The 27928-nt window shown below is 43.4% G+C and overlaps 1 protein-coding gene across 2 annotated transcripts; it reads left to right on the top strand.

The window, feature by feature from the left end:
• Positions 1-101: 101 nt before the first annotated feature.
• Positions 102-24165, top strand: CLEC3B (C-type lectin domain family 3 member B). 2 transcript variants are annotated; one of them, XM_075271264.1, is made up of 3 exons: positions 102-212; positions 21468-21569; positions 23499-24165. In XM_075271264.1, the coding sequence occupies exons 1-3, from the start codon at positions 119-121 to the stop codon at positions 23897-23899; spliced, it is 597 nt and encodes a 198-aa protein (XP_075127365.1). In that variant the 5' UTR covers positions 102-118; the 3' UTR covers positions 23900-24165. The 2 variants fall into 2 exon arrangements, with proteins under 2 accessions (XP_075127365.1, XP_075127366.1); XM_075271265.1 differs by having other exon boundaries at positions 103-212; positions 21471-21569.
• The last annotated feature ends 3763 nt before the right edge of the window (positions 24166-27928 follow it).

Below are 27928 nucleotides of genomic sequence, written 5' to 3'. Positions count from 1 at the left end.
ACAAGTGCCTGCCTGGATGGAGGAGTTCCTGAACAGCATGTTTTTATTATAGGCGTATTTAATAAAGTGCAGGAACGCAGTGTGCTTCAGACAGGAGACTGCCAGTGGTGAGGTTATCATGGAGCTCACACGAGCCTGCCTGGTTCTGTGCCTCTTCTGCTGTGCCCAAGTCACGTATCAGCAGAAAAAACAAAGACAAAATAGTAAGCAAGGTAAGTAGCCATGCATGTCTCAGGACTCAACGTCATTATTCTTAGGTAATATCAGATTTATCATTTCATAAGATAACACATTAGAGACATAATTTACATTAAGACTAGATTGTGTTCTTCTGTCTGACAGTTTTTATGCCTCGTGTTCATTTCTAGACTTTATTTGAATTTCCAGGACAACTATGATCTCAATAACCTATGCCAGCACTACTGAGAACATACAACTTACCATAGATACAAAGGGGTTTGTGTTTTTTGTTTTTCATTATGGGGCCAAATTTAACCTGATTTATATACTGTCAATTTATAGATAGTTGGATACTTTATACAGAAATTATGCTTTTCGTAGCTCAATACCCTTTGAGGCTTTAATGTTACATAACAGTGATGGAGAGAATCCAGTTCATCATTTCTTGTAATAAGTTTATGAAATGAATATGTCTTCAGATGTCTATAGAAGTAAGAATACAGGTACAGTATGTAGCCTTGGCCTAAGGCAGATTGTGCCCACTACTTGCCATATACTCAACTTAGAATGACAATGGTCTGGTTATGGGTATGGAAGAGGGGTTAATGGGAACATTTCTGAGCCTAGTACCTGGTCTCCAGTGGTCTGCACAACTCCTCATGTTCCAACACGGTTTCTGTTTTAGTCACTGATTCACTGCAAGGATCCTGCCAAACAGACAGCCAAAGGAAGACAATGGCACTTGTAGGGATAGTCAAGGACTGCAACAGTAACACTTATAGACATACAAATTTACACATACACTATACTTGCTATCTTTTGGCAAGTGATGTCAGGGAGATTCCATGAAGCAGCTTGATGTATTCCCATTTACATAGTCCAAGTCCCCATACACTGCTAACCTAAAATTTCATGAAAATTAATAAACCCCATAAATATACTCGAGTATAAGCCGACCCGAATACAAGCCGAGGCCCCTAATTTTACCACAAAAAAACTGGGAAAACTTATTGACTCGTGTATAAGCCTAGGGGGGAAATGCAGCAGCTACTGGAAAATTTCAAAAATTAAAATGGTCGGAGTTTTTGGGTGCAGTAGTTGGTGGGTGATGTGGAAGGGGATGGGGTGTTTTGGTGGTCTGTCTGCCCCTTCCCTGAGCTTGAGGACTGAGGTCTTTTTTTCCCCCACTTGGAATTCAGTCTGGCTGAATATAGGGTATTAATCCCTTCCCGACGGAACAGGAGCACTGCAGATACCCTATATTCAGTAGACCGGGCACTTTCAGACACAGGGATACCTAATGTGTATGTGTTTCACAGTAATTTTCTACTTTTGTATGTATTCTAGGTAAAGGAGTGATTTACAACTTTTATTTATTTATTTTTTTTTTAAATAAAACATTTTTTTTTTGCACTATTTTATGGGAGATTCTATACATTAATGTTGTGGCTGGTCATAGACCCCCCCTCCTAAAAAAAATAAATTAAAAAAAATACTTTTTCAGCACAAAAACTGGGCTGAAAAATTTGGCTTATACTCGAGTATATACGGTACATACACACACATAATATATATACATACAAATGTGGTTATATAGCAATGTCTGTGCAGGTCCTTTTACAATAACGGGTCCTGCACATATCTGTGTCTTCACGTCTTTTCACATATTGTGGTGGTGGTGGTGGGGGTATTTCTATATTGTCATTGTAATAATATTTTTATTTAATGCATTTATAGAAGCATAAATTAGTACATATACATTTCTATATGCCACAACAAAATTATATTTAACCCCTTCCCGCCGATGGCATTTTTTTATTTTCGTTTTTCGTTTTTGACTCCCCTCCTTCTACACCCCATAACTTTTTTATTTCTCCGCTCCCAGAGCCATACAAGGTCTTAATTTTTGCGGGACAAATTTTTCTTCATGATGCCACCATTAATTATTCTATATAATGTACTGGGAAGCAGGAAGAAAATTCAGAATGGGGTGGATTTGAAGAAAAAATGCATTTCTGCGACTTTCTTACGGGCTTTGGTTTTACAGCGTTCACTGTGCAGCCAAAATGACCTGTCCTCTGTATTCTGTGTTTCGGTACGGTTCCAGGGATACCAAATTTATATGGTTTTATTTACATTTTGACCCCTAAAAAAAATTCCAAAACTGTGTTAAAAAATGTTTTTTCTAAAAGTCGCCATATTCCGACGGCCGTAACTTTTTTATACGTAAGTGTACGGGGATGTATAGGGCGTCTTTTTTTGTGGGGCCGGGTGTACTTTGTAGTTCTACCATTTTTGGGAAATGTTATTGCTTTGATCACTTTTTATTCAAATTTTTATCAGAGTCAAAACAGTGAAAAAACGGCGGTTTGGCACTTTCGACTATTTTTCCTGCTACGGAGTTTACCTAACAGGAAAAATATTTTTATAGATTTGTAGAGCGGGCGATTTCGGACGCGGGGATACCTAACATGTATATGTTTCACAGTTTTTAACTACTTTTATATGTGTTCTAGGGAAAGGGGGGTGATTTGAACTTTTAATTCTTTTTATATTTTTTTATATTTTTTTTAACTTTTTTTTTATTTTTTTTTCGCATTTATTAGAGCCCCTAGGGGTGTTGAACCCCAGGGGGTCTGATCACTAATGCAATGCATTACAATGCTAATGCATTGCAATGCATTGCAAAAAAGCATCCTTTCTTTTGCAGGCTGCATAGACCAGCCTGCAAAAGAGAGGATTTGCAGACAAGCCTGGGAGTCTGTACAAGGCTCCCGGCTGTCATGGCAATGGGACGTCAGCCCTGGAGCATGCTCCAGGAGCTGGCGATCCCGGCCAAAATGGCGGCGCCCATGCGCCGCTGGGAAAATGGCGCCTCCGGCGCCTTTGATCGCGGCGCCGGAGGGGTTAATGCCTCCGATCGGTCCGGGGACTGATCGGAGGCATTAGAGCCGGTTGTCTACTGCTTAAAGCATACTATTACGGCGCATGTCGGGAAGGGGTTAATAACTGTAAGCTTTCCCTGTGCAGAGCATGTATTGGTATAAATAGAACCAAAAAATAAGAGATTTGATCTTATATCAGTTATCACATAACATATGGGCTATAATCCAACAATGCCAAACTGAATGAAATGTAAAAAATTGATTTTATTTTTATATACTAGTGTTCTAATTTCTGGCATCAAATATTTGTAATTATTCATTTATTTTGTTAAAATTATACCCCAAACCTGTCGTTCTGGCCCTGAATTCAGTTTCCTGGCTGGAAGTTTCATTTGCTTTGTTCACACACTGGCAGAACTGAGAATACCTATGTCTAAAGGTAGTTAACCTTGTACTAGACATGTAACATAATGTAAAGTAAAAAGATGACAAAGGTTGTATAAAAATAATTTATTAAAATACATTATGTAAATGACTGTATGGTTACCATAGGTTTACTAATCCTAATCTTTATGAAGCTAGTTTAGTGTGAAACCGTAGCATTACCAGGCGATACATTGGTCACAGAGTAGTTATTGGGCACTAACCATCAGGATTTCTTTCTGAAACCTTGCAGTATTTTGTACCAAATATACAACTTTAGTGGCTCATAAGGTTTTTGTTGACTTTTAGCAAATTATGACCTTTTCCCATCTCAATAGATAGTGACAGAGTAATGTGGATAGATGAAATAAATCGATATTCGGAAATGTAGTATCTTTAGATTCTATAACAAGGAGATCACTTGAAATGGGTTTTATCACCATAGCCCTTTTATTATCTCTTGACTTTTAAAAGTCAATGTAATGAATTTATCAAGTTCTGCAGTCCAGAATTCTGCTCTTAAAGTTAGGTTTTTACATTTTTTTGAGCTGTTTTGTCCATACATGGTATATTTTTGATGCAAGGTCTAACAAAAGCAAAAGCAGGAGCTGGCTGAAAACAGCAAACAGTAGAATCAGCTATATAAAGTTAGTACAACACTGTGAGCCAAGACAGACCCCAAGACGCTTTCCAGTGGCGGATCCAGGCTTTGCGGGGCCCTGGGCAATTGACTTTTGCAGGGCCCTAGTTACCGGGGGGTCTGGGGGGTACCCCTTTACTGTATTATATACTCCTCAGTACCCCCCACTGTATTATATACTCCAGTCCTCAGTACAACAAACACATCATACTGTCATACACTGACTTACCCATGTGAAGAGCCACAGGCCACAGCCGAGCGTCCTCCTCCTTCAGACTGCACTGCAGGACTGGAGCGATGACGTCATTGCGCCTGCGTCGGCCTGGCTACACTGACAGCTTTCAGTTCTATGTCTGTGCATAGAACTGAAAGCACAGCAGCGATCCGCTCACTATCAGGGAATCGAATCGGATTCCCTGTTATTTAGTGAGCGATCCACACAGTGGCGTAACTAGGAATGGCGGGGCCCCGTGGCGAACTTTTGACATGGGGGCCCCCCGACACCGAAGATCTCGACCGAGTCTCTCCTACGCATTCCTGCGCGTTCTATTATGTCCCATAGTGGCCCCTGCACACAGTATTATGTCCCATAGTGGCCCCTGCACACAGTATTATGTCCCACAGTGACCCCTGCACACCGTATTATACCCCATAGTGGCCCCTGCACACCGTATTATACCCCATAGTGGCCCCTGCACACCGTATTATACCCCATAGTGACCCCTGCACACCGTATTATACCCCATAGTGGCCCCTGCACACAGTATTATGTCCCTTAGAGGCCCCTGCACACACTATTACACCCCATAGTGGCCCCTGCACACAGTATTATACCCCATAGTGGCCCCTGCACACAGTATTATACCCCATAGTGGCCCCTGCACACAGTATTATGTCCCATAGTGGCCCCTGCACACACTATTATACCCAATAGTGACCCCTGCACACAGTATTATACCCAATAGTGGCCACTGCACACAGTATTATGTCCCTTAGTGGCCCCTACAGGACTAAATACTGTCACGTCACCGCTGACCGCTATACCAGGACAATTGTAGATAAAAAATCTGGTCATGTGCATTACAATTTAGTAACTCACCAGCCGCACTTTAGACTGTCCATTCTCATCTTTTGAACCTGTCACAGAAGAGGAAGTCTCCCAGCTACTTTCTTCATCTCGCCCCACAACCTGCAGTAGTGACCCCTTCCCCTCACACCTTCTCCAATCTCTGTCCCCTGCTGTCACTACTTACCTTACTAAAATATTTAACCTCTCTCTCTCTTCTGGAATCTTCCCATCCTCCTTCAAGCATGCTGTTATAATCCCGCTACTGAAAAAACCCTCCCTGGACCCATCCTGTGCTGCTAACTATCGACCCGTCTCTAACCTCCCCTTCATCTCTAAACTTTTGGAACGCCTGGTTTATTCTCGGTTAATCCGTTATCTCTCTGCTAACTCTCTGCTTGACCCCTTACAATCTGGTTTCCGCGCTCTGCACTCTACTGAAACAGCTCTCACAAAAGTCTCTAATGATCTACTAAAGGCTAAATCCAATGGTGACTTCTCTCTTCTTATTCTTCTGGACCTCTCTGCAGCTTTTGACACTGTTGACCATCAACTTCTCCTCACTATGCTCCGCTCAGTCGGCCTCAATGACACTGCGCTCTCCTGGTTCTCCTCTTATCTCTCAGACCGCACTTTCAGTGTATCATTTGCGGGCTCTGTTTCCTCCCCTCTTTCCCTTGCTGTTGGGGTTCCTCAGGGCTCGGTCCTCGGCCCCCTGCTCTTTTCTCTCTACACAGCCCCCATTGGACAAACCATCGCCAGATTTGGCTTCAGGTACCATCTTGATGCTGATGACACCCAATTATACACATCTTCCCATGACATCACCCCTGCACTCATACAGAACACCAGTGACTGTCTCTCTGCTGTCTCTAATATCATGTCCTCGCTCTATCTGAAACTAAATCTCTCTAAGACTGAACTACTACTGTTTCCACCATCTAACAGATCTGTCCCTGATATATCCATTGCAGTCTCAGGCCTTACTATAACTCCTAGGCAGCATGCCCGCTGCCTTGGGGTCATATTTGACGCAGACCTTTCCTTCACCCCTCATATTGAATCACTCGCACGTTCATGTCACCTCCACCTCAAAAACATCTCCAGAATACGCCCTTTCCTTACCAGAGATACACTAAAGACACTTATTGTCTCTCTGATTCATTCTCGCCTTGACTACTGTAATTCCTTACTAATCGGTCTTCCCCTCACTAAACTCTCTCCTCTACAATCTATTCTGAATGCAGCAGCCAGGCTCATCTATCAGGCTAGACGCTACAGCGATGCCTCCGGTCTGTGCCAGTCACTACATTGGCTGCCTATTCATTATAGAATAAAATATAAAGTTATCACTCTCATCCACAAGGCTCTCCATAATGCCGCACCTCCCTACATTTCTTCCCTCATCTCTGTCTACCGCCCAACCCGTGCTCTCCGCTCACTCAATGACCTAACACTTACATCCTCTATTATCAGAACCTCCCACGCTCGTATACAAGACTTCTCCCGAGCTGCACCACTTCTCTGGAATGCTCTAACCCGGACAATAAGATTAACTCCCAACTTCTACAGTTTCAAACGCAAACTAAAGACGCATCTTTTCAGACAAGCCTATCACAATTCCTAATGCACAAAATTGTCTGAACACTGTATAAGCAATGCTGCCCCTGCTACCTCTTGTGTCACCCCCTCTACCTCATAGATTGTAAGCTCTTTTGAGCAGGGCCCTCAGTCCCATTGTGTGAAATGATGTTCTTTGTTATGTATGTCTGTATCTGAACCCTATAAATTGTACAGCGCTGCGGAATATGTTGGCGCTATATAAATAAAATGTATTATTATTATTATTATTATTAACTCCATGTGCCTCATATTAATAGCAGTTAACCCCATCATGTCCCTCACATTAAGCCTTGTGTACCTCACATACTGATATGTGAGAGACATGGAGGTAATAAAGTATCTTCATTACTATTACCCCCATATGTCTCACATATCAGTAACTCTTATGGTGAGGCACACAGGGGTTAATGTGAGGGACATGATAGGGTTAACTGCTATTAACATGAGGCACATGGAGTTACTAAAACAAAAGTAATCACCCCAAATGCCTGATATTAATAAGTAACCCCAGTATGTACCTGTGGACCTGTTTTCTTTCTTCAGTTTCATTTTCCTGGATCAGCTTCTTCCTTTCTTCTTCCTCTCTTCTGGTGTGCAGGATGGCAGGAGCTCGGCAGGGATAAGCCCCGCTTCCTGGGCTCTCCTCAGCCCTCTCATTGGTGGGCAGAGGACAGGCAGAAAAAGGGAGGGGGGAGAGAGGGGGAGCGTCCTGAAGCGCTCACAGGAGCCAGAGCTGCAGCTCCTGTGTGTCAGCTGTTGCTGCAGCTTCGGGGCCCGCTGTTGGTGGAAAGTATTCCACCAACAGGGGGCCCCGATCATTGTACTCCCCCTGTACCACCTCCCCCCTCTCTAAGTATCGCTGCGCATCAGATACTTGGAGCGGGCGGAGGTGGGCATCTGCAGGCAGCGCTGATGAGCTGACTGTCTGTCACTGTCAGTGTCTGATTCCGCGGGGCCTCGGGCTGCGGAGGTGCAGGGCGCTTCAGGGCCGGCTCGGGCCCGGATCTCATGAAGGCCGGCTCCAGCCTGTGCTTGGCTGAGGCCTGTCCGGCCTGTGTCGTGCCTCGGCGCGGGGCCCCGGGCGGTTGCCTGGCTCGCCCGGCCCTGGATCCGCCCCTGACGCTTTCAGCAGCCCTGACCGCGAGGTCAATGGGACTTTGGTAACAATTCAGATTCCCAGATACAGCAAACAGTAGTTGTACAAATAATAAATGCGCTGCAATCTGAACCCAAAACCAGAAACCACAATGGACTTACTGGATAAAACTAAAACAGGTGATTAGTCATACAGGCATGGGTCAGAACCAGAAGAGGACATTAGAGGCAATATCAGAAGACAAAAGCGATGTCCAGTAGCAAGTCAAGGGTCAAATCCAAATGGGTATGTCAATGGCAGAATCAGCAGGCAAACAAAATGTTTAATAATTGTCACAATCTCATTACAGTAAGGACATAGCATAGTAATTTCCTAGGACTGGTGTTATAATCAGAGATGACAGAATGACATTTGAGAAATTTAGCACAAATTATACCAACACAGACTCCAACTACACTGACTTTAAAAGTTCCCCTTATGATATATTTCCACAACTATGTGATGTATTATTGAAATCAGTGCCTGTATTAACCCTGTGATGTCCCTCACATTAACCCCTGTGTGCTTCACACAGAGGTTACTGATATGTGATAGACATGGAGGTAATAATTAAGCATCTTCATTATTGAGGTCCTTTATTAGTACCTTCATATGTCTCACATATTAGTCATATTAGTAACCCTTATGTGAGGCACATAAGGGTTAATGTAAGGGACATGATTGGGTTAATTGCTATTAATGTGAGGCACATGGAGTCACTAAAACTAAATTAATAACCCCAAATGCCTGACATTACTAGGAATAGTAACACCAGCATGTCCCTGTTTTTATTTTTTTTTTCTTTCTCCTCCTCCTCATTGCTCCTCCTCTTCTTTGCGGGATGCACAGGCATCATTGTAGCAGGCAGGGTCCTTGTGCTGTACAGTGATAAGCTTCACCTCTTGGGCTTTCCTCACCCTTTGCATTGGTGGGCGGAGAGGGTAGCAAGAGCAGAGGCAGCGTCCTATACCACTGCTGTAGCAGAGTACTGAAGGGACACTCCCTCTTCTTTCAGTACTTGCAGGTCCTGCCCTGGCTGCCATGCCAGTAAAATACGTCACGCGTGCTAAGAGTGGCACATGTGCCAGGGTTTGCAGATCCCTGGACTAGATAGTCTAAAGGTATGTGAGATTTAATATCCAGCATCAGCCACTGTGATAAATCTGACACATTTACAGACTACCTTTCTAAGATTACACTCTGTAGCTATTACCTGGGCCATAGCATTTTTTAAAAATCTAGTGATATGAAAAATATTACAAATCTAAAAACATACATTTAATATAAAACTTTACTTTTTTTTGGTGACGCATTCACTTTCCCATTACGTCTTACCAGCAGCACAATGATGGGGGGCATTTCTGTCCATGTGTTACTGATAGGGTAGATGAAATGTTTAATCGAAATAGCTAATCCGACCCCCTGCTATATAAGGGGAATACAGTAGACTCTACCCAACTGTGTTTTTTTCTGTTCTGTGGGAATAGGACAAATGGTTGGAGGGGGGGGGGGAATTAAGTCTTTTCCATTTCTGGTCATAATCTCTATGTTCTTTTTTTATTCCCTCTTTACCCTGCGGGAGGAGGGGATCTTAATGGTTAGGCTCATTCACTGGTAATTCTTGTAGGCTGCCGTTCTGTCTTGGAGTCTGCACCTGCTGGGAGTGCTGTTCTTCTGATGCGGTACTTCCTCCTATTACTTGTGCTTTGGATTATTAATTTTCTGGCATTAAAGGAATACCTCACTTCCAACGTGTCAATTGAGCCAGAAAAATGGGTGGGACAAGGGTGCTGGAGTAAAAGGGGAACCAGCGCGTCTCTCCCATGGCTTCTTCTCTACTATCTTCCCCATTCTCCTCCTTCCCTAAATTAAAGGGGTTGTCCCATGACAAGGATCCTATCTATACTGCTTGTTAATGTGGATTTAAGACATTTCCTAAATACACTGCTTCAGCAAAACTGCTTTGTTTGTCCACTATCTTAATTTATTCACTTCATTGTTGACACTTCGTTTCTATGACGCTTGGGATTATCTGCTCATTTCCCAAGTGACGTAGCTGACTGCTCTCAGGGGGGGAGGGAGGAGGGGCTAAGTGCACAGGAGCGAGCCTGTGTCTGTAGCTGTTCCTGTGTCTACACCACATGTGACCTAGCTTCCTGCTCTCAGATAAATGAGGGGGGAAATGAGTGCTGCTTTCTTATATAAAACAGTCTAAATCCTAGTGGGCTAAAGGACCTGGTCCCTCTTCTCACTAGGATTTAGCTTTCTTATATAGAGCAGGCTAAAAGCTAGTGGGCAGAAGGACCTGGTCCCTTAGCCCTCTAGGATTTAGCCGACGCTATATAGAACAAGCTAAATCCAAGTGTTATAGGACCTTTGATGACATCACAGGCCCTTCAGACATCGCATAGGATCACGCTATGTGGTGGGCGGAGCTACACGCGGATTTGGGGGCGGGGCTAAACTGGAGGTAGTCGGACAGTGTGGCTTTGTATATAAAACCCCACCCACCAATTGACGTAGAAATCCAGGAAGAAAGAAGTCTTTGCAGCAGCAAAGACTGCTGAGCAAGGAACATGGGAATACCTTTAATGAAAGGCATCCTGAAGTTCCCACCTTATAGATTAGATCTCAGAACTTCAAACACCATGGCCTTTGGTCGCTCCATTTTGAAAGAGAAGCAGTGATTTTTATATTAATTTGTTTCCCATTTGTCCTAACAGCAGCATGAGGATCCCTTCCTGTTTGTGTTTGATTTACTTTGCCCCTTATATAGATGGGGGTAGGGATAGTTATTTAAATTAAACATCCCGTCTGTCCTACTAGTAACACAGGGGCAGAAATACCCCCCCCCCCCCATTAGTGTGCTGCTGTTAGGACTAAGAGAAAACAGATTAACATTAAAAAAAATCTGAGTTCTCCTTGTCTTTTGCTCAGAGTGGTATATGTGCAGGGAAACATCAAAGGGTGGTCTTGTATTGTCTTGTTTTTAAAGCCTGAAGCCCCAGTAGAGTAGAGTTATCACTGGTTGAAGTAAAGCTTCATATACTGGCAACTCTCACCTCATCCAAAACACAGAGAAACACATGCAGCAGATGGTGTACAGTGATAGAAGAATACATTTTTATTCTCCTGTTCCTGTCACTTTAGATGCCCCCAGGCAGGGCCGGCTCCAGGTTTTTATGGGCCCTTGGGCGACAGAGCCTCAGTGGGCCCCCTTGTAAAGGAGGTGGGGGAGTCGAGACACTGTGTGTTGCAGATGAAGCGAGTGACATCACACAGGAGTGTGGCGTCACCAACACCATACCTCCCAATTTTTAAAGAATAGAAAGAGGGGCAAAATGCTCTGCGCACCGCGGCAAATTTGGCTCCACCCACTTATGTTGACTCTGCCCATTCTCATTAATTTATCATGTGCTCCCACACAGTATAATTCTCCTACAGTCACCCGTAAATTATATGCCCCCCCTCCATCTATCCCCCAGTTTCATATACACCCTTCCTCTGCCCCCAGTTTCATGTCCCCCTCCATCTCTGTCCCCAGTTTCATCACGTTCTCCCCCTTCATCTGCCCACAGTTTCATGTCCCCCATCTCTGCCCCAGTGTCATGCTGTTCCACCCCCATCTGCCCCAGTGTCATGCCGTTCCCCCCCCTCCATCTCTGTCCCCAGTTTCATGCCATTCTCTCCCCACCCCCTTCATCTTCCCCAGTGTCATGCCATTCCCCCCCTCCCCTTCATTTGCCCCCCGGTTTCATTGGGCCCCCTCCATCTCTGTCCCCAGTTTCATGCTGTTCTCTCCCCACCCCCTTCATCTTCCCCAGTGTCATACCGTTCCCCCCCTCCCCTTCATTTGCCCCCCCCGTTTCATTGGGCCCCCTCCATCTCTGTCCCCAATGTCATGCCATTCCCCCCTCCCCTTCATTTGCCCCCCCAGTTTCATTGGGCCCCCTCCATCTCTGTCCCCAGTTTCATGCCGTTCTCTCCCCACCACCTTCATCTTCCCCAGTGTCATGCCATTCCCCCCCTCCCCCAGTTTCATGGGCCCCCTTCATTATGTTCCACCTTAATAATTAATACAAAAAAAACACTTACACTCACACTTACACTCACCTTCCATCGCTCCCCCGACACTCCTCTCTCCGCTCTCACTCCATTCACATAGGCGATTAAAGCAGGAGCTGTGTGTGAGCTCAGCTCCTGCTTTAAAGCTGCGGCCCTACTTGCGTCTGTAGGCGCGATGTGATGACGTCATCGCGCCTACACACGCACGCCGGGCCGCAGCTTTAAAGTAGGAGCTGATCTCACACACAGCTCCTGCTTTAATCGCTTATGTATTTAATTCAGCTCATCGGCGTCTGTCGGACGCCGATGAGCTGATATCGGGACAGGCAAGTGCTGGGGCGGGCAAGTGCCGGGGGGCCCCCAGAGGCTCTGTGGGCCCCGGCACTTGCCCGACTATGCCATGCGCTGACGCCAGCCCTGCCCCCAGAGGAGGGGGTACCATGGACTTTTGTTTATGATATCACCATTCCCCATTATCAATCAGTGAGCAGACTTGCCATTTAAGGGGAACATGTCTGGTATTTTTTGTCACCATGAACAGGAGGCAGGAATAGCTGGGGACAGCACAACTAGGCTTTTAGAATAGAAAGATTACAGAGGACACCAATGGAAATGGAATTACTTCATCCTGCACATGATAGGACCAGTTTATGATGGAAAAACCACCTGACAGGTTCATTTTAACCAATTAGATGCTGCAGTCAATGCTGGCTGTAGCACCCCAGTGGTTTTACAGAATTAGGTAAAACTAAACTTTTTTCCCCTTGTTCATAAAATAATTTAAAACTCGAATCTGGTAGTAAAACTACAAGATCTTATAAAGCTACATAGAAATTAAATGTAAAAAGTTATGAAAGCTGGTATACAGAGAAGAGATAAAATGTTATTGGTGTAAGGCTAAGGCCTCGTTCGCATCTGTGTCAGTATTCCGTTCGGGAGAGTCTGCATGGGGACCCCCCCGAACATACTACCAAACGCAAGCGGTATGCAGTGAAAGCACATGGACTCCATAGACTATAATGGAGTCCGTGTGCTTTCCGCGTGGTCTCCGCACGAGCCATGCGGACAGGGAAGTAGATCATGAACTACTTTTCTGTCTGTATGTTCCGTGTGGAGACCGTGCGGGAAGCGCACAGACCTCATTATAGTCTATGGGATCCATGTTATCAACTAGCACTGTATAATGGGGTCTGTCAGGTGTCTGTTGGTTTTATACTAAAATCGACAGAGAGATAGGTCCTCCGTGCAGGACTTTTCTCTCTGAAGATTTCAGCCTCCAATGTAGATGTGAACATAGCCTGAAACATCACTGCAGTATGGGTGACCATATATAAAAAGTTATATCATATATATTAACACTCTGCACAAGCAGCTCACAAGTTGCAACCATGACAAGCCCCCTCACAAATGTGCCTATCACTAACACATAAGACACATGACACATGCATACAAATTGTACATAGAGCACATGCCATATGTGCACCACTCACAATCACACTAAGGAACCTGTCATCAGGTTTGGGGCCACTAAACCATCAGCATGCGCTTATTCCACTGGGGTTTAGAGTCTCTCTTTAACCAATTGTAATTTTCTGGAGATGATTTCCAGCCGCTCTGGACACCACTGAAGCCAAGGACAGTACATCTTATTTCACTGCATACTCTCATTGAAGCAATGTGTGATGTCCTTGGCTTTGAAGCTACAATACATATGCACCCAAAACCGCAGGTCAGTCTTGAACTCATCTTCTGACTCCTCCAACTTAAAAACCAACAGATGTACTAGATGGAGACTGATAGGTTTAGGATCTTAAACCTCACTAACATACAGGACAGGTTTGTGGTTTAGTGACCCCCAAACCTGATGACAGGTTTCTTTTAACTAAATAATGTATCTAATACAAAGTAGTGTGCAAATCCCAGGCTACCTTATATATAGGGCACCCATGCCATGTTCCATTTTTCCCTTAACACAGTGGTGCAGCTGCTCATAGAAGTCTCCTAAGCTGCAGATTTGATACCTAGCACTTCTGGTTGTACATAAAAGGGACAGAAGTGTACCAGACGGGTCTCCTCCTGCTCTCTCTCCTCCTTCCTCCTCCTGACAGCAACTATTGTCGGCTCCAATGCAGCATCAATGTATTGTGCTGCCACCTACTGGATAAAATATTTATGTCTCCTCTAAAACAGAGGAGACATATTATTACAGCTTTCTTGTGTGGACTCAACAGTGCCCTCCTGCTGAATTGACTTGTACATTTGGTCTGTTCACACATAAAAATTTGGCCTTCAGAGACCAAAACCACTAACACATCTGCTAGTTAATTGCAAGTGTCACGGAGCAAAGGTATACGTCTTCCTCCGGATGGTCTTTTGAATCAACACGGACGCAAGAGGTCGGGAGACAACAGCAATTTATTGTAATCCACAAAGTTAGTAGCCGGCGGCGGTCACATCAACCGTAATAACAATAAGTCCACAGAAGTCACAATCCAATGATAACTTTGGTTCCTTGGTCCTGTAACTAAGTCCTGGCTCTCTGCAGAGCTGTGCACAGGCCGGCTAACACATACTAACTGCTAGCTATATACTATATACTAAACTGTTACACCTATACCTGGGGGTGGGAAGGGCTGAGCCACAGATCCTTCCCCCCTCACCTATGCCAAGGAGAGCAGACTCCCTGTCTACTATGGACAATGCACCATCCAACATCTTCTTGGAGACACTGATCAGATTATCTCCACCCATTGTCCTCACTAGTTAGAGGTATTTGCATACAATGTGCTAACACACTAGACCCGAATCAGCCAACTACACACTGATGTTTACAACAGGTTAGAGAATACATTCCACATGAAATATATATTACACATTGCCTATAGTATAGACTCTAACCATCCCGTGACAAGTTGTCACGGAGCAAAGGTATACGTCTTCCTCCGGATGGTCTTTTGAATCAACACGGACGCAAGAGGTCGGGAGACAACAGCAATTTATTGTAATCCACAAAGTTAGTAGCCGGCGGCGGTCACATCAACCGTAATAACAATAAGTCCACAGAAGTCACAATCCAATGATAACTTTGGTTCCTTGGTCCTGTAACTAAGTCCTGGCTCTCTGCAGAGCTGTGCACAGGCCGGCTAACACATACTAACTGCTAGCTATATACTATATACTAAACTGTTACACCTATACCTGGGGGTGGGAAGGGCTGAGCCACAGATCCTTCCCCCCTCACCTATGCCAAGGAGAGCAGACTCCCTGTCTACTATGGACAATGCACCATCCAACATCTTCTTGGAGACACTGATCAGATTATCTCCACCCATTGTCCTCACTAGTTAGAGGTATTTGCATACAATGTGCTAACACACTAGACCCGAATCAGCCAACTACACACTGATGTTTACAACAGGTTAGAGAATACATTCCACATGAAATATATATTACACATTGCCTATAGTATAGACTCTAACCATCCCGTGACAACCCCTCCCCCTCTCAAAACATGTGCATGACACAATTGGCCTACACAGGTAAATTGGGGAATGCACATCAGTCTCTATAGCTCATATGTCCTCCTGCCGGGATAACCCATCTGTGTTCTGGTGTTGGTTCCCTCGGCGGTACTGAATGGTAAAGTTGTAGGGTTGAAGGGCTGGCATCTGTCAGAAAATCCGGTGGATCCATGTTGGCTTCTCCCTGAGCTTGGCTTCGGGTCACTGCTCCCACAAAGTGGCACTGTAGATTTCCAACATCGTTGCCTAACAGAACATCGGCCGGCAGCCCGCTCATCACACCAATTGTGCATCGTTTTGGTCCATAACCATAGTCGAGTTCCACGGTAGCTTTAGGAATACGTCTTTGAGTACCCCCTGCCAACTTGATAGAAATGCCAGGACCCTCCTCTAGGGCCTCGGGTCGCACAACTCGGGGGTCCGCTACCGTTAGGAAAGCTCCCGAGTCCCGGAATCCAACAACTGTTCGGCCATCCAGTAGGACCTCCTGCAAGTGCTTCCTCTGAAGGTTTGCGGGATGTGTGGCGGAAGGCTGAATCCCATAGACCCCTGGAGGTGGAACAGATGTGTCATTCATGGAGTCATCTGGAAATGGGGCCAAACTTTCTGTCCTAGGAGTGGTTCCCAGGTAGTGAATAGGCCGGGATGCCACGGTGGCCCGTGCCCCCATGTTAACAGGGCAACTAGCTTGCAAATGTCCAGGCCGCCCGCACCCAAAACATCTGCGCTCTAGCATTCTTCCAGTAGGTCGTTGTCTAGGGACAGGGTTGTTCATAGCTGGAGGCCGATGGGCTGGGGCAGGGGTAGAGGGGGAATTGTAATCCTGAGGCCGGGCACGAAAGGTGGTTGGCTGGCTGAAGGGTGTCTGGCGGACTGTGGTAGTTTTCCGCTCCTCTGCAAACAACCTCTTCCACTGCGGCTTGATGGTCAGGCCCTCATCTGCAAGAGAAGCAGCTTGCTCAACTGTGGCTGGGTTCCGTTCCAGCACCCACTCACGGATCTCAGCGGGGCACTGGGAAAAGAACTGTTCCTTAAGTATGACTTGGAGGATCTTATCGACTGTGACAGCCTCCTCTCCTTCTAGCCAGCGCTTGCATGCTTGCTTCAACTTGTGGGCGAACATGTGGAAGGAGCTTCCCCCATTGTAAGACAAAGAGCGGAACTGAACTCGGTAGGTCTCTGGAGTGACTGCATAATACTTCTGCACCGCTCTTTTAATGGCCTCATAGTCCCGCTGATCACTAGGGTCCATGGCTCTGAGAGCTTCCGCAGCCCCATCTCGTAGGTGCCCCACCAGATACCGGACCCAATCCTTCTCTGGGACTTCCATCAGGTGGCACTGGTGTTCGAAATCCTGAAAATATCCATCAACATCCCCAGCCGCTTCCTCAAAGGTCTTGAAGTGTTTATGGGAGACATATGGTGGTTCTCTCACTGTTGGGCTGGGGGTCGACGTTTGATTATAATTCCTCATAGTTATCTCAGCCATTCGCATTTCATGCGCCATTCTTTCCTTTTCATGCGCCATTCTCTGTTCCTCCTTCTCCGTTTCCTGAGCCCTCTGTAATGCTCTACTCCTTTGCTCTGCAGTTGCTCCTAGCCCCAGCACTGCCAATTCCTCCTCATACAAAACAACCCATCTGCTCTTTTGGGTCTGTACCTGCCACTCCTGTATCTCTACTGTCTCCTGGGGGCAGCCCTCCTCATGGTCGCTTTGCAGGGTCATCTCCTCCAGTGCCTCGATCAGTTGCTCTTTCGTTCTTCCCTGGTAACTCAGGTTTAGTTCCCGGGCCCTTACTTGTAGACTTGCCATAGTCCAGTTCCTGTATTCTGAGGTTGTGGCTCCATTAATCGCTGAGCTGCTGTAGTCCATCTCGCTGTCCACTGTTGATCCCACCGCTGCCAACCAGTTGTCACGGAGCAAAGGTATACGTCTTCCTCCGGATGGTCTTTTGAATCAACACGGACGCAAGAGGTCGGGAGACAACAGCAATTTATTGTAATCCACAAAGTTAGTAGCCGGCGGCGGTCACATCAACCGTAATAACAATAAGTCCACAGAAGTCACAATCCAATGATAACTTTGGTTCCTTGGTCCTGTAACTAAGTCCTGGCTCTCTGCAGAGCTGTGCACAGGCCGGCTAACACATACTAACTGCTAGCTATATACTATATACTAAACTGTTACACCTATACCTGGGGGTGGGAAGGGCTGAGCCACAGATCCTTCCCCCCTCACCTATGCCAAGGAGAGCAGACTCCCTGTCTACTATGGACAATGCACCATCCAACATCTTCTTGGAGACACTGATCAGATTATCTCCACCCATTGTCCTCACTAGTTAGAGGTATTTGCATACAATGTGCTAACACACTAGACCCGAATCAGCCAACTACACACTGATGTTTACAACAGGTTAGAGAATACATTCCACATGAAATATATATTACACATTGCCTATAGTATAGACTCTAACCATCCCGTGACAGCAAGTCTATTGGATATAGTCTGCCATCTACTGCGATATGTAAAAGCTGTAGAAGCCAAATAGTAGAACATTTTTACCACTTTCCCGATGCAGCTATTTTTATTTATTTTTAATTCCTTCCAATAGCCATAACTTTTTTTTTATTTTTCAGTTCACAGAGCTGTATGAAGTCTTATTTTTTGAGGGGAAGATTGTATGCCATAGTGGTAACATTTACAATTCTATACAATGTACTGGGATGCTGCAAAAAAAAAAAAAAGCAACATTTTTGTATGGTTTTTATTTCTATAGTGTTCATTGTGTAGCCAAAGTGACATATTACCTATATTCTGTGGGCCGTTACAATTACAACGATACCCATATGGTTTTTGTTTTTGAAAAAAATTCCATAGAGTCACCATATTGTGACACCTCTTTAACTGTAATTTTTTAATATATCTGTATATGGAGCTGTGTAAGGCTGTGCAAGGCTCCATGTAGCGCTCCTTCCGTTCTGTGCCCAAACAGCAATGTATACCCAAATATGACATTAAAGGGGTATTCCCACCTCACATACTCATCAGTCTTTACTGCTGTAAAATCTTCTTTCTTCCTGGTTTCTTGCATCATTTGGTGGGCGGGGTCTCACATGCAACCTGCCCTTTAGCTCTGCCCCCAAATCCGTGTGTAGCTCCGCCCACCCATATTGGACTATGAAGTACAGGCAGCAGCAACTCCATTCTGTGTTACATACAGAGACTGCCTGTCTCTGCCATAATGAACACAACTGAATTAGCTAGCCTGATAACTGGGAGAACAGAAGAAATGAAAGCAGCTCCTCTCCCCTATCTGCTAACAGGAAGCTAGGTCACGTGGTGTAGACACAGGAATAGCTAGATACACAGGCTCGCTCCCGTGCACTTAGCCCCTCCTCCCTCCCCCCTGAGAGCAGCAGATACATCACTTGACTCATGAGCAGCTAAGTCAGGGCTGTGGCTACAAAGAATTGAATAAAGTAAGATAGTGGACAAACAAAGCAGTTTTGCTGAAGCAGTGTATTTAGGAAAAGTCTTACATTCACATTAACAAGCAGTATAGATAGGATCCTTGTGATGGGACAACCCCTTTAAGTGTGTAATCCCGGGTAAACAAGTGTCATACATGTGGGCATAAACTGCAGTTTGGGCACACAGCAGGGCAGAGATGTGAAGGAGAGCTATGTGCTCTTGGAGCACAAATTTAGATTGTTTGATTTTTGGATGCCAAGGCACCTTTGCAGAGAGTAAAATGGCCCCTACAAAATGGGGTCACTCCTTGGGAAATTCTACCTATGAGTCTCTGCAAAAACTATATGTTGTCCAAAGACCAGTCCCTCTAAATCTATACCCAAAAGCTAATAAGCGCAGAGCTCCTCCTTCTGATCCCTGCTGTGTGCCCAAACAGCAGTTTACACTCACATGTACAATGTTTTGTACCCGGGATAATCCACATTTTAGTCATTTTTAATTTTCATACCCCCAATTTTAATAAAATCTGTTAAACAGCTGTGAGGTCAAAATGTTCACTATACCCATTGATAAATTGCTTGAGGGGTGTAGTTTCAAAAATAGGATCACTTTTTAGGGGATTCCACTGTACTGGTACTTTAGGGGTCTACAAATAAGACATGGCACCTAAAAACTACTCTAACAAAATCTGCTTTTCAAACGTCCAGTGTCGTTCCTTCCCTTCTGTTCACTGCTTTGTGCCCAAACATCAGTTTACACCCATATGGAGTATTCATGCTTGGATATCCATGCTCGGGAGAAATTGTATAACTAATCAATACATGCGTTTTCTCCTTTAACCTCTTATGAATATGTACATTTTAGGGCTAAATGAACATATTATTGGAAAAAAATGAAATGTCTAAATTTCATCTCCATATTGTTTTAATTCCAGTGAAATGCCGCTAGAATTGTAAGCTTTATAAAGTCCAAAATAAATTGAAGGGTAATTAAAAGGAGATGCCAATATAAAGCAGAGATATGGCAGATAATATTTATTAATGTATTTGGGTGGTATGACAATCTTTCTAAAAAGCAGAGTAGTTCACAATAAATGCAAAAAATATTGACTAATGTTTACCATTAGCATGAAGTACAACATGTCATGAAAAAACTATCTCAAAATCACTTGGATAAGTTAAAGCATCTCTAAGTTATTGCCACATAATGTGACAAATGTCAGTTTTGAAAAATGGGGCCATGTCTTTTAGAATTTTTTGGCTGTATCATTAATTGTTTAAATGATTGGAGTGGAGTGGAGAGTATACTCATAATCTACAGATGGCAAAATACTACAGCTAAACCTGTCACTTGGCACACTGTGCAGTGAAATTCATTTCTGGCTCCAATTCACAAAAAGGTAATCCTTAAGTTAAGAAAAGTGTAAAAATGTGCAGCAAAATTAATATTGACATGGAGAATATGAATCATAAAAGATCACAAAAGATAAACACATGAAAATTGAGATATGATCATTTTGGGCGTATTCAAATTTTATTGAGTTTTTTTGAACAAAACAAAATTAAGACATAACTTGCAGGGAAAAGCAAATAAGAAGAGATCTGATCATTTTGTACAGTGGCTGGGACATGGGTAGGTAGGTGATATTATTACTTAGAGCACCATGGGAACAATAAAGGAGGAAACAACACACAAAAGCAACTACATATTGCTGTAAGCTGTATGGTATTTACAGGGTTATGGGGCTGTTTCTCCCCATTATTCAGAGTACAAAAGTGCATATAGAGCAGCTGTCTGTGCATTATAGAGTCTAACCTAAGGGTCTCACGGAGCAAAGAAGAAACTGTCTTGATACAGAAAATTGAATGGTACCTTACAGGACTCACCAGGCACAAGACAATTTCCACCCTTAGGTTAATGCCCCACGTTGCGGAAACGCAGCTTTTATTGTTGCAGATTTTGTTGCAGTTTTTTGAATCAAAGCCAAGAGTGGCTACAAAAGGAATAGGGAATACCTAGGGAATACGTATGCTTCTAAATTTTACTCAATCCACTCCTGGCTTTGGCTCAAAAAACAGCAACAAAATCTGCAACAAAAAAAGCTGCATTTCAGCAACGTGGGGCCATAGCCTCAAAGAGGACTTTTTCATTTCCTCAGGCACATGCGGTTTTATATACCGCTAGAAAGCTGGCAGGGTGCTGAATTCAGCTCACTGTCTGCTTTCTCATTATGCGCCCTGTGGCTGGAGATATCAGTCTAGCTGGGCTGTGAAGAGCGCCTCCCCTGACAGTACACATTCATAGGAGGTGTTCCTTACCGCCATTATTGACTCACTGCAGTAGTTATTATGTGATGACTATTGTTCATCCATGAAGAAAATAAAATTTTGATGTACTGTACATAACTTTACTTTGAGTAATTATTCATACTGTTTATACCATTTGCTTATTTAGCAGATGTAGTGAGTATGAAAATGTATGAAGATCTAAAGAAGGATTTGGACGAACTTCGCCAGGATGTAAATCACCTAAAGGAACAACAGGCACTACAGACAAGTGAGTGGTCAATTGGACACTTCACAGAGAACCTGCCACCAGGTTGGAAGAGCCCAATGACACACGTCATCTGGCAGACACTGTCACTCTGAGCATTTTGGTGTTTTGTATATTTGAATCCTTTCATCTGTACTGAATATACAAATCTTGTTAATGTTGATGCATATTATGGTATATAAGCCATATGGTTGGCATCTCGGGGGCAGGTCTCTGTGTGCTTTATGTAACTCAGTGTTACCATCCACTTGGCTAGTATATCCTTATTTGCATTGACACTATCAGGGCTTATAACTTTGGAATGGCAGAACAGATTTGGATAAACAAAAACACCAAAAAGCTCAGGGTGACAGCGCCTATCAGAGGTTGTATGCCATGGGACTTTTCAGACCTGGGGCCCCATGAAAAGCAGACAAATATAAAATATTTGTTTAGTGTGCTTTATATAAATAAAGTTTTAATTGCTTGCATTTTTAGAACCTGTGTTTAGAGTTCTTCTGCTACAGTATCCCCTTGCTTTCTCCCTAGACTTCTTATCTAAAATCCATCTGTTTTTCTATATATTTCTCTATACATTCCTAATATGGGTTGTCCCACATAACCTCCTTTTTTTCACTTTTATGTCTATCACATCCATAAAAGTTAGATAGAGGTCTGGCTTTTGTGATACTCAATGTTGTCAAGGGACTGAGCGAAGTTTGGATTGTCATTCAATATGGATTTCATTCTATTGAAGATGTAAAATCCTCTGCAGGTTCTTTTTTTGTATTGATTTTTATTTTATTTTATTTTTTTCCACATAGGGATGGGGTTCTCAAAACTCCATGCACATGCATTCTAAGGTAAATTGTGGATTTGCACTGTGTAATCTGCTCTGCAAATCTGCTGTCTATGAATTCACCTCATCCGAATGAGTGGGAATGCATTAAACAACCAAATAAGCATGCCCTTTTAGAATCTCCCATGTATCTGCATAGAGGGCAAGTGATCGCCGCTATAATATCTGGCCATGGAAGAGATTTAGTGCATCACAATTATAGGCAATGGTTGGTTGGACAAATAGCTAACTTGCTATTTTTTCTATCTGATTGTTACTGTTATGGAACAACCACTTAATGTAGGATCCCATACACCAAAAGAGCTACTGAATGTCCATAGGGCATTTTCCACTGTGAAATCACAGCGACAAAAACCTCCCAAAATTTGGTGGTTTTTTTTCTGTGATTCACCTGCAGATTTATCTACAGTCTGCCCAATGGCTCCGTTCCCATGGAGTAACACGCCGCTCATTCTGACACTTAAACACGTGTCGCTGTAAAACAGAATCCCATTGACTTTAATGGGTGCCGTCTTACACATGCTACACATTAAAATCAATGGGTTAAAAAGCCTCCCATTGATTTCAATGTATAGCGCGTGTAAGATGGTACCCATTGAAGTCAATGGGATTCTGTTTTACAGCGCTCACTTTGACATGTGTTTATGTGTCAGAATGAGCAGTACATTATGCTGTGGGAACGGAGCCTTCACACGGAGTAAACGCGCGTGTATTTTTGCAAAATACACATGTAAAAATACACATGTAAAAATAAGACTCCCATTGACTTCAATTATATTTTTTAAAATACGCCTGTAAAATGTCATTGAAGTCAATGGGAGTCTTATTTTTACATTTGTATTTTTACACGTGTATTTTGCAAAAATACACGCGTGTTTACTCCGTGTGAAGGCTCCCCTAAGTTCACACTGAGTAAACGCTAGCTTATTTTAAGAGTGGCAGTGTGTATGGGATTCCCAGACAGTTATTCATTTTCTTTATGGGAAACCCCTTTAATGTTCCTACATTTTAATAAGCTTTTTTCTTTATTTTATTTGCTTTTTTATATATTTTTATTCTAGTATTATTCTAAATAATCTTTTTTTTTTCTCCAGTTTGCTTGAAGGGTCACAAGGCCCTAAACAAATGTTTCCTAGCCTTTTCTGAAGCAAAGACTTACCATGCAGCCAGTGACACCTGCATTTCACAAGGAGGGACCCTGAGCGCTCCAGAGAATGGCGATGAAAATGATGCTGTATATGATTATGTTCGCAAGAGTTTAGGTTCAGGTTCAGAGGTGTGGATAGGGATCAATGATATGGCTAATGAAGGAATCTGGGTTGATATGACTGGTAGCCGTATCGCCTTTAAACATTGGGAAACTGAAATAACCACTCAGCCTGATGGCGGCAAACAGGAGAACTGCGCGTCTCTTTCTGCTGTTGCCATAGGCAAGTGGTTTGATAAAAACTGCAAAGAGACGCTGCCTTTTGTGTGTCAGTTTGCAATTGTTTAGCTGCCTCCATTACTATACTAAGCTAGTCACGCTTTAGAGCACTCATGTAGCAAAATTTACAAGAAAGTCACCTGAAAAGCCTTAAAACTCATGATAGTGTAAGCATAATAGTAATAGACTAGACCCAAGACTTTAACTTGCTGCCACAAATATATTTATTTACACATTATCTATTGTATATAGCTTATTGACAGTGGAAGTAATTAATGTCAAGCGCAATCTCAATTGTTTGATGATGAAAGTATGCAAATAAAGTCTTTCTTATATAAGACCGTATAATGCTGTGAATTGTTGGACTATATAACTAGATGGATTAAAAAACAAATGTTTATGTTTACTGATATGTTATTATTATTTACCATTAAGGCTCCTTGACAGTCCGGGCCGCCAAACTTAGGACAGATTCTATTCCTGTCCAGTTTTGTGGCCATGCTTCACTTCAATCACGGCCAGTGGGTGAGCACACAGTCCTGTACAATTAGACTAAGTGTATTGGGTTGTGCTGTAATATCAGACCCTGCTAATGGACAAGAGTGGTGTTGGAAAGCTGGCGAGTTCATGGTCAGAGAGCTCTAGTCAAACACATAATGGTTAAGTTAAGATTAGTAAATCAATGAATATTTTAAGCCTCATTCAGACATCTGAAGTTATGGCAACTGAACCACATTGAGGTGAGTGAGCTGAATTTACATCACCACGAAGCCCCAAAAGAAGGGATTCTAGGTCTTAGAGACACATCGAAGTCACATTAAACCTAGAAATATAAAATACATGTAAATACTCGTACTCGATCGAGTACTACTTGTTATTCAAATGTAAAAGTTCGATGCAGAACCAGCATTGATTGGCCGAATGCTATACAGTCGGTCAATCAATGCTGGTTCTTCTCCTACCTTTAGAAGTCTTCTCCGTGCAGCTTCCCCACGGCCTCTTCCGGCTCTGAATTCACTCTGCCAGGCATCGGGCCTGGGCAGAGCCGACTGCGCATGTCCGCTTGTAGTGCGGGCATGGGCAGTCGGCTCTGCCCAGGCCTGATGCCTGGCAGAGTGAATTCAGAGCCGGAAGATGCCGCAAAGAAGCTGCAAGGAGAAGACTTCTTGGAGCATCCAGCCCAACCCTCACTCGTGGACTTGGTAAGTGTAATTTGATCAAATGTTGCCTACCCCTGAAACGAGCATTTCCCCCCATAGACTATAATAGGGTTCGATTTTCGATTCGAGTAGTCGAATATTGAGGGGCTACTCAAAGCGAATATCGAACCTCGAACATTTTACTGTTCGCTCATCTCTAATAATTAAGTTTCCATAGTTTGTCAGTCTGCAGAATTTTCACCATGTTCCTGAAACAAGGTCCTGTAGAAATTCTATAGAGAATATAGGGCTTAAAGGGTTTTCGGGCAGAAAATCTTTTTTTAAAATTTTTTTAAAGAAAAGTCTGTTAGTGCTAGTAATGGGTTAATAAATGCACTCATATACCTTTAGTAGTATTTGGAGCGATTTCTGGGTGTCTCTGGTTGCTTTTGCGTCTTCTGCCGTTGTTTACATGGTGTTAGCTTCCTGCTGTGCAGCATCCTGTGTAGCTTCTATACTAGTTCCCTCTCACTCAGCCCCCCTCCTCTCTCAGTCCATTACAAAACCCTCCCTGCCTCACTAAGACTAGCGATCCCACCCATTACTAGCCCATTTCACCCTCCCCCTGTCTATCCTAGCTAACCTATTCCACCCACTGCTAGAAGACAGGAAGAGGGGAGGAGCCATCCCGGACATAGGAGGGCTTGGTAAGTATTGATGGAGGTGGGGGAGGGGGGAGAATACTGGTGCTGTTTTGTTTTGCAAGCGGTGAAACGGAACATCACCGGATTATCAGAAAGTGTCCCTTGGGTGGCCATATGACTGCTCCAGGAATATGAATAATTCTAGATTTTTTTTAAATTGAAGTAAATTAGAATTTAGGTAGGGGGAGGGGCTTTAGTTTGTGGGTTAATTCTCAGTTTATCCTTGAAAACCCCTTTAATTTCCTGCTGATCTGCTCCATCTTTGGTGGGAGTTTACACATGGTGTTAGACATAAGAATCTTTTGTTATTACTGTAGACAGGCCTGATCAGGGAGGCTACTTGCTTCAGCCAGTTGTCTTGAAGCCAGATACAGGACTGTGAGAAAAAGCAACATGGCTGAGCTCTTGTGACACAGAGTTTTCTTCAAATATTTCTTAGTTACACTTCCAATAAGAGATAAATTAGAAGCAAAAGATAAAAAGGAAATGAATGGAGTAAGGGTTGATATATTTATGGCCGTTTTCTATGTTTAACAAAACACAAATGGTTAAAACCTACAGTATACTTGGGTTATATTTTTGGAGACAGAGTGCAATCCTCTGCAATATGTCGTAATCACTTTTGGCACATGTTTTATATTTCTACAACTCAGAATCTGTTTCAGTTTTGTTTTATTGTGTGCAACTCTTCTGAAAGTGGTGAAGACTTAATTTACAGAAGGGAGATTGACAATATCAACCCAATAGGAAAATATAAAACATCACTTTTATTGATAATCAGATAAAATGTCCAAAAGAAAACACTAAAAAGTGGTTGAATCACACCACATTACAGTGTTATACATAATACTGTGAGATAAGAACATAGGGAGTAATGATTAAAGGCTATTTCGCCCTACAAATAATTACTCTTGCTCCCAACATGTATAAATGTGGCCATAACTCAAAAAGCTGTCTATATACACAGAGACTAGGATTGAGTGATTGAGAAAAATTCACGATCGCGATCGGAATCCCGAACACAATCTTTTTAGGTGGGATCGAGATCGGTGATCATTTCCCACAATGCTTTGCTAGCTAGTCTCCCATTCATTCTAATGGGAGACTAGCTAACATTTCTAGTAGCTACTTACTTGAAGAGATGGCTTGTCCGGTGCCTGGTCTTCTCGTTCTTCTTCGCCTCACTGTCCCCTGCTTCCCAGATTAGGAGAGTGCGGGCGGGTCAGGAGAGTGTGGGCAGGTACTGGGAGGGGAGACGTCACGGCTCCCCACTCTGTTCCCGCCCACACTCTCCTAAGCTACAAGCCCCGCCTTCCTAGCTCTTTAAACACTAACCTGGAAGGCGGGGGCAGCGAGGCAAAGAAGACCGAGAACACCGAGCACCGGACAAGCCATCTCTTCAGGTAAGTGGACACCAGGGGGCACTAAGTAGCCAGAGGATTAAAAAAAAATCCTCTGGCTACTTAGTGATTAAAACAATTCACTACACAGCGTGGATTCTAACAATTAAAGCGTTAAATTGTTAGATTCCATGCTGTATAGTGAATAGGATTGCTATTAAAATCCGATCTCCGATTAGTAAAAAAATCCCATTGACTTGCATTGGGATCGGAATTGGGATCGGAATTGGGATCGAGATCGGGTTCGAATTAAAAATGATCGGAAATCGGATTTCAAAATCGATCCTGAAAAGTCAAGATCGGCTCAACCCTAACAGAGACCCATACACATAGATTCCACAACAATCCACCCATTCTTTGAGATTACTGGTCTATTCTCACCCCCCAGAGGAGAGGGCAGGTACTTTGAGCTGGGTCACTATTGGAGACTAGCTAATACGAGTATGACTTCCACATATATAACTAATTCTTAAACTGTTCCTACGCGTTTCGTCTTACGATCAAGATTCATCAGGGGCTCTTAGATTTCTTTTCTACAACAGGTAGCAGTCAAAACTGCTGTTGTTTCAGATATACGATATAATGGACTGACCGTCATGCATCATACATCAATTAGCATAAAGCAGATCTATAATAAATTATATTTATTAACTAATTTGGGTGGTATGACTATCTGTCTGAAAAGCACAGCGTTTCCCACTTTGAATATTAGTAATTTTTCCAAATTTACACAAAATTTCCTATTTTTCCTATGTTATGTCACAAGAAAAAGTTTCAAAATCACTTCAGTAAGGTAAAACATCTCAAAGTTATCACCACATAAAGTGACAGATTTGAAAAATTGGACACATTTCT

This window comes from Leptodactylus fuscus, chromosome 4, assembly GCF_031893055.1.
Source record: "Leptodactylus fuscus isolate aLepFus1 chromosome 4, aLepFus1.hap2, whole genome shotgun sequence".
Classification (NCBI taxonomy): domain Eukaryota; kingdom Metazoa; phylum Chordata; class Amphibia; order Anura; family Leptodactylidae; genus Leptodactylus; species Leptodactylus fuscus.
This window is presented reverse-complemented; position numbering and strand designations above follow the sequence as displayed.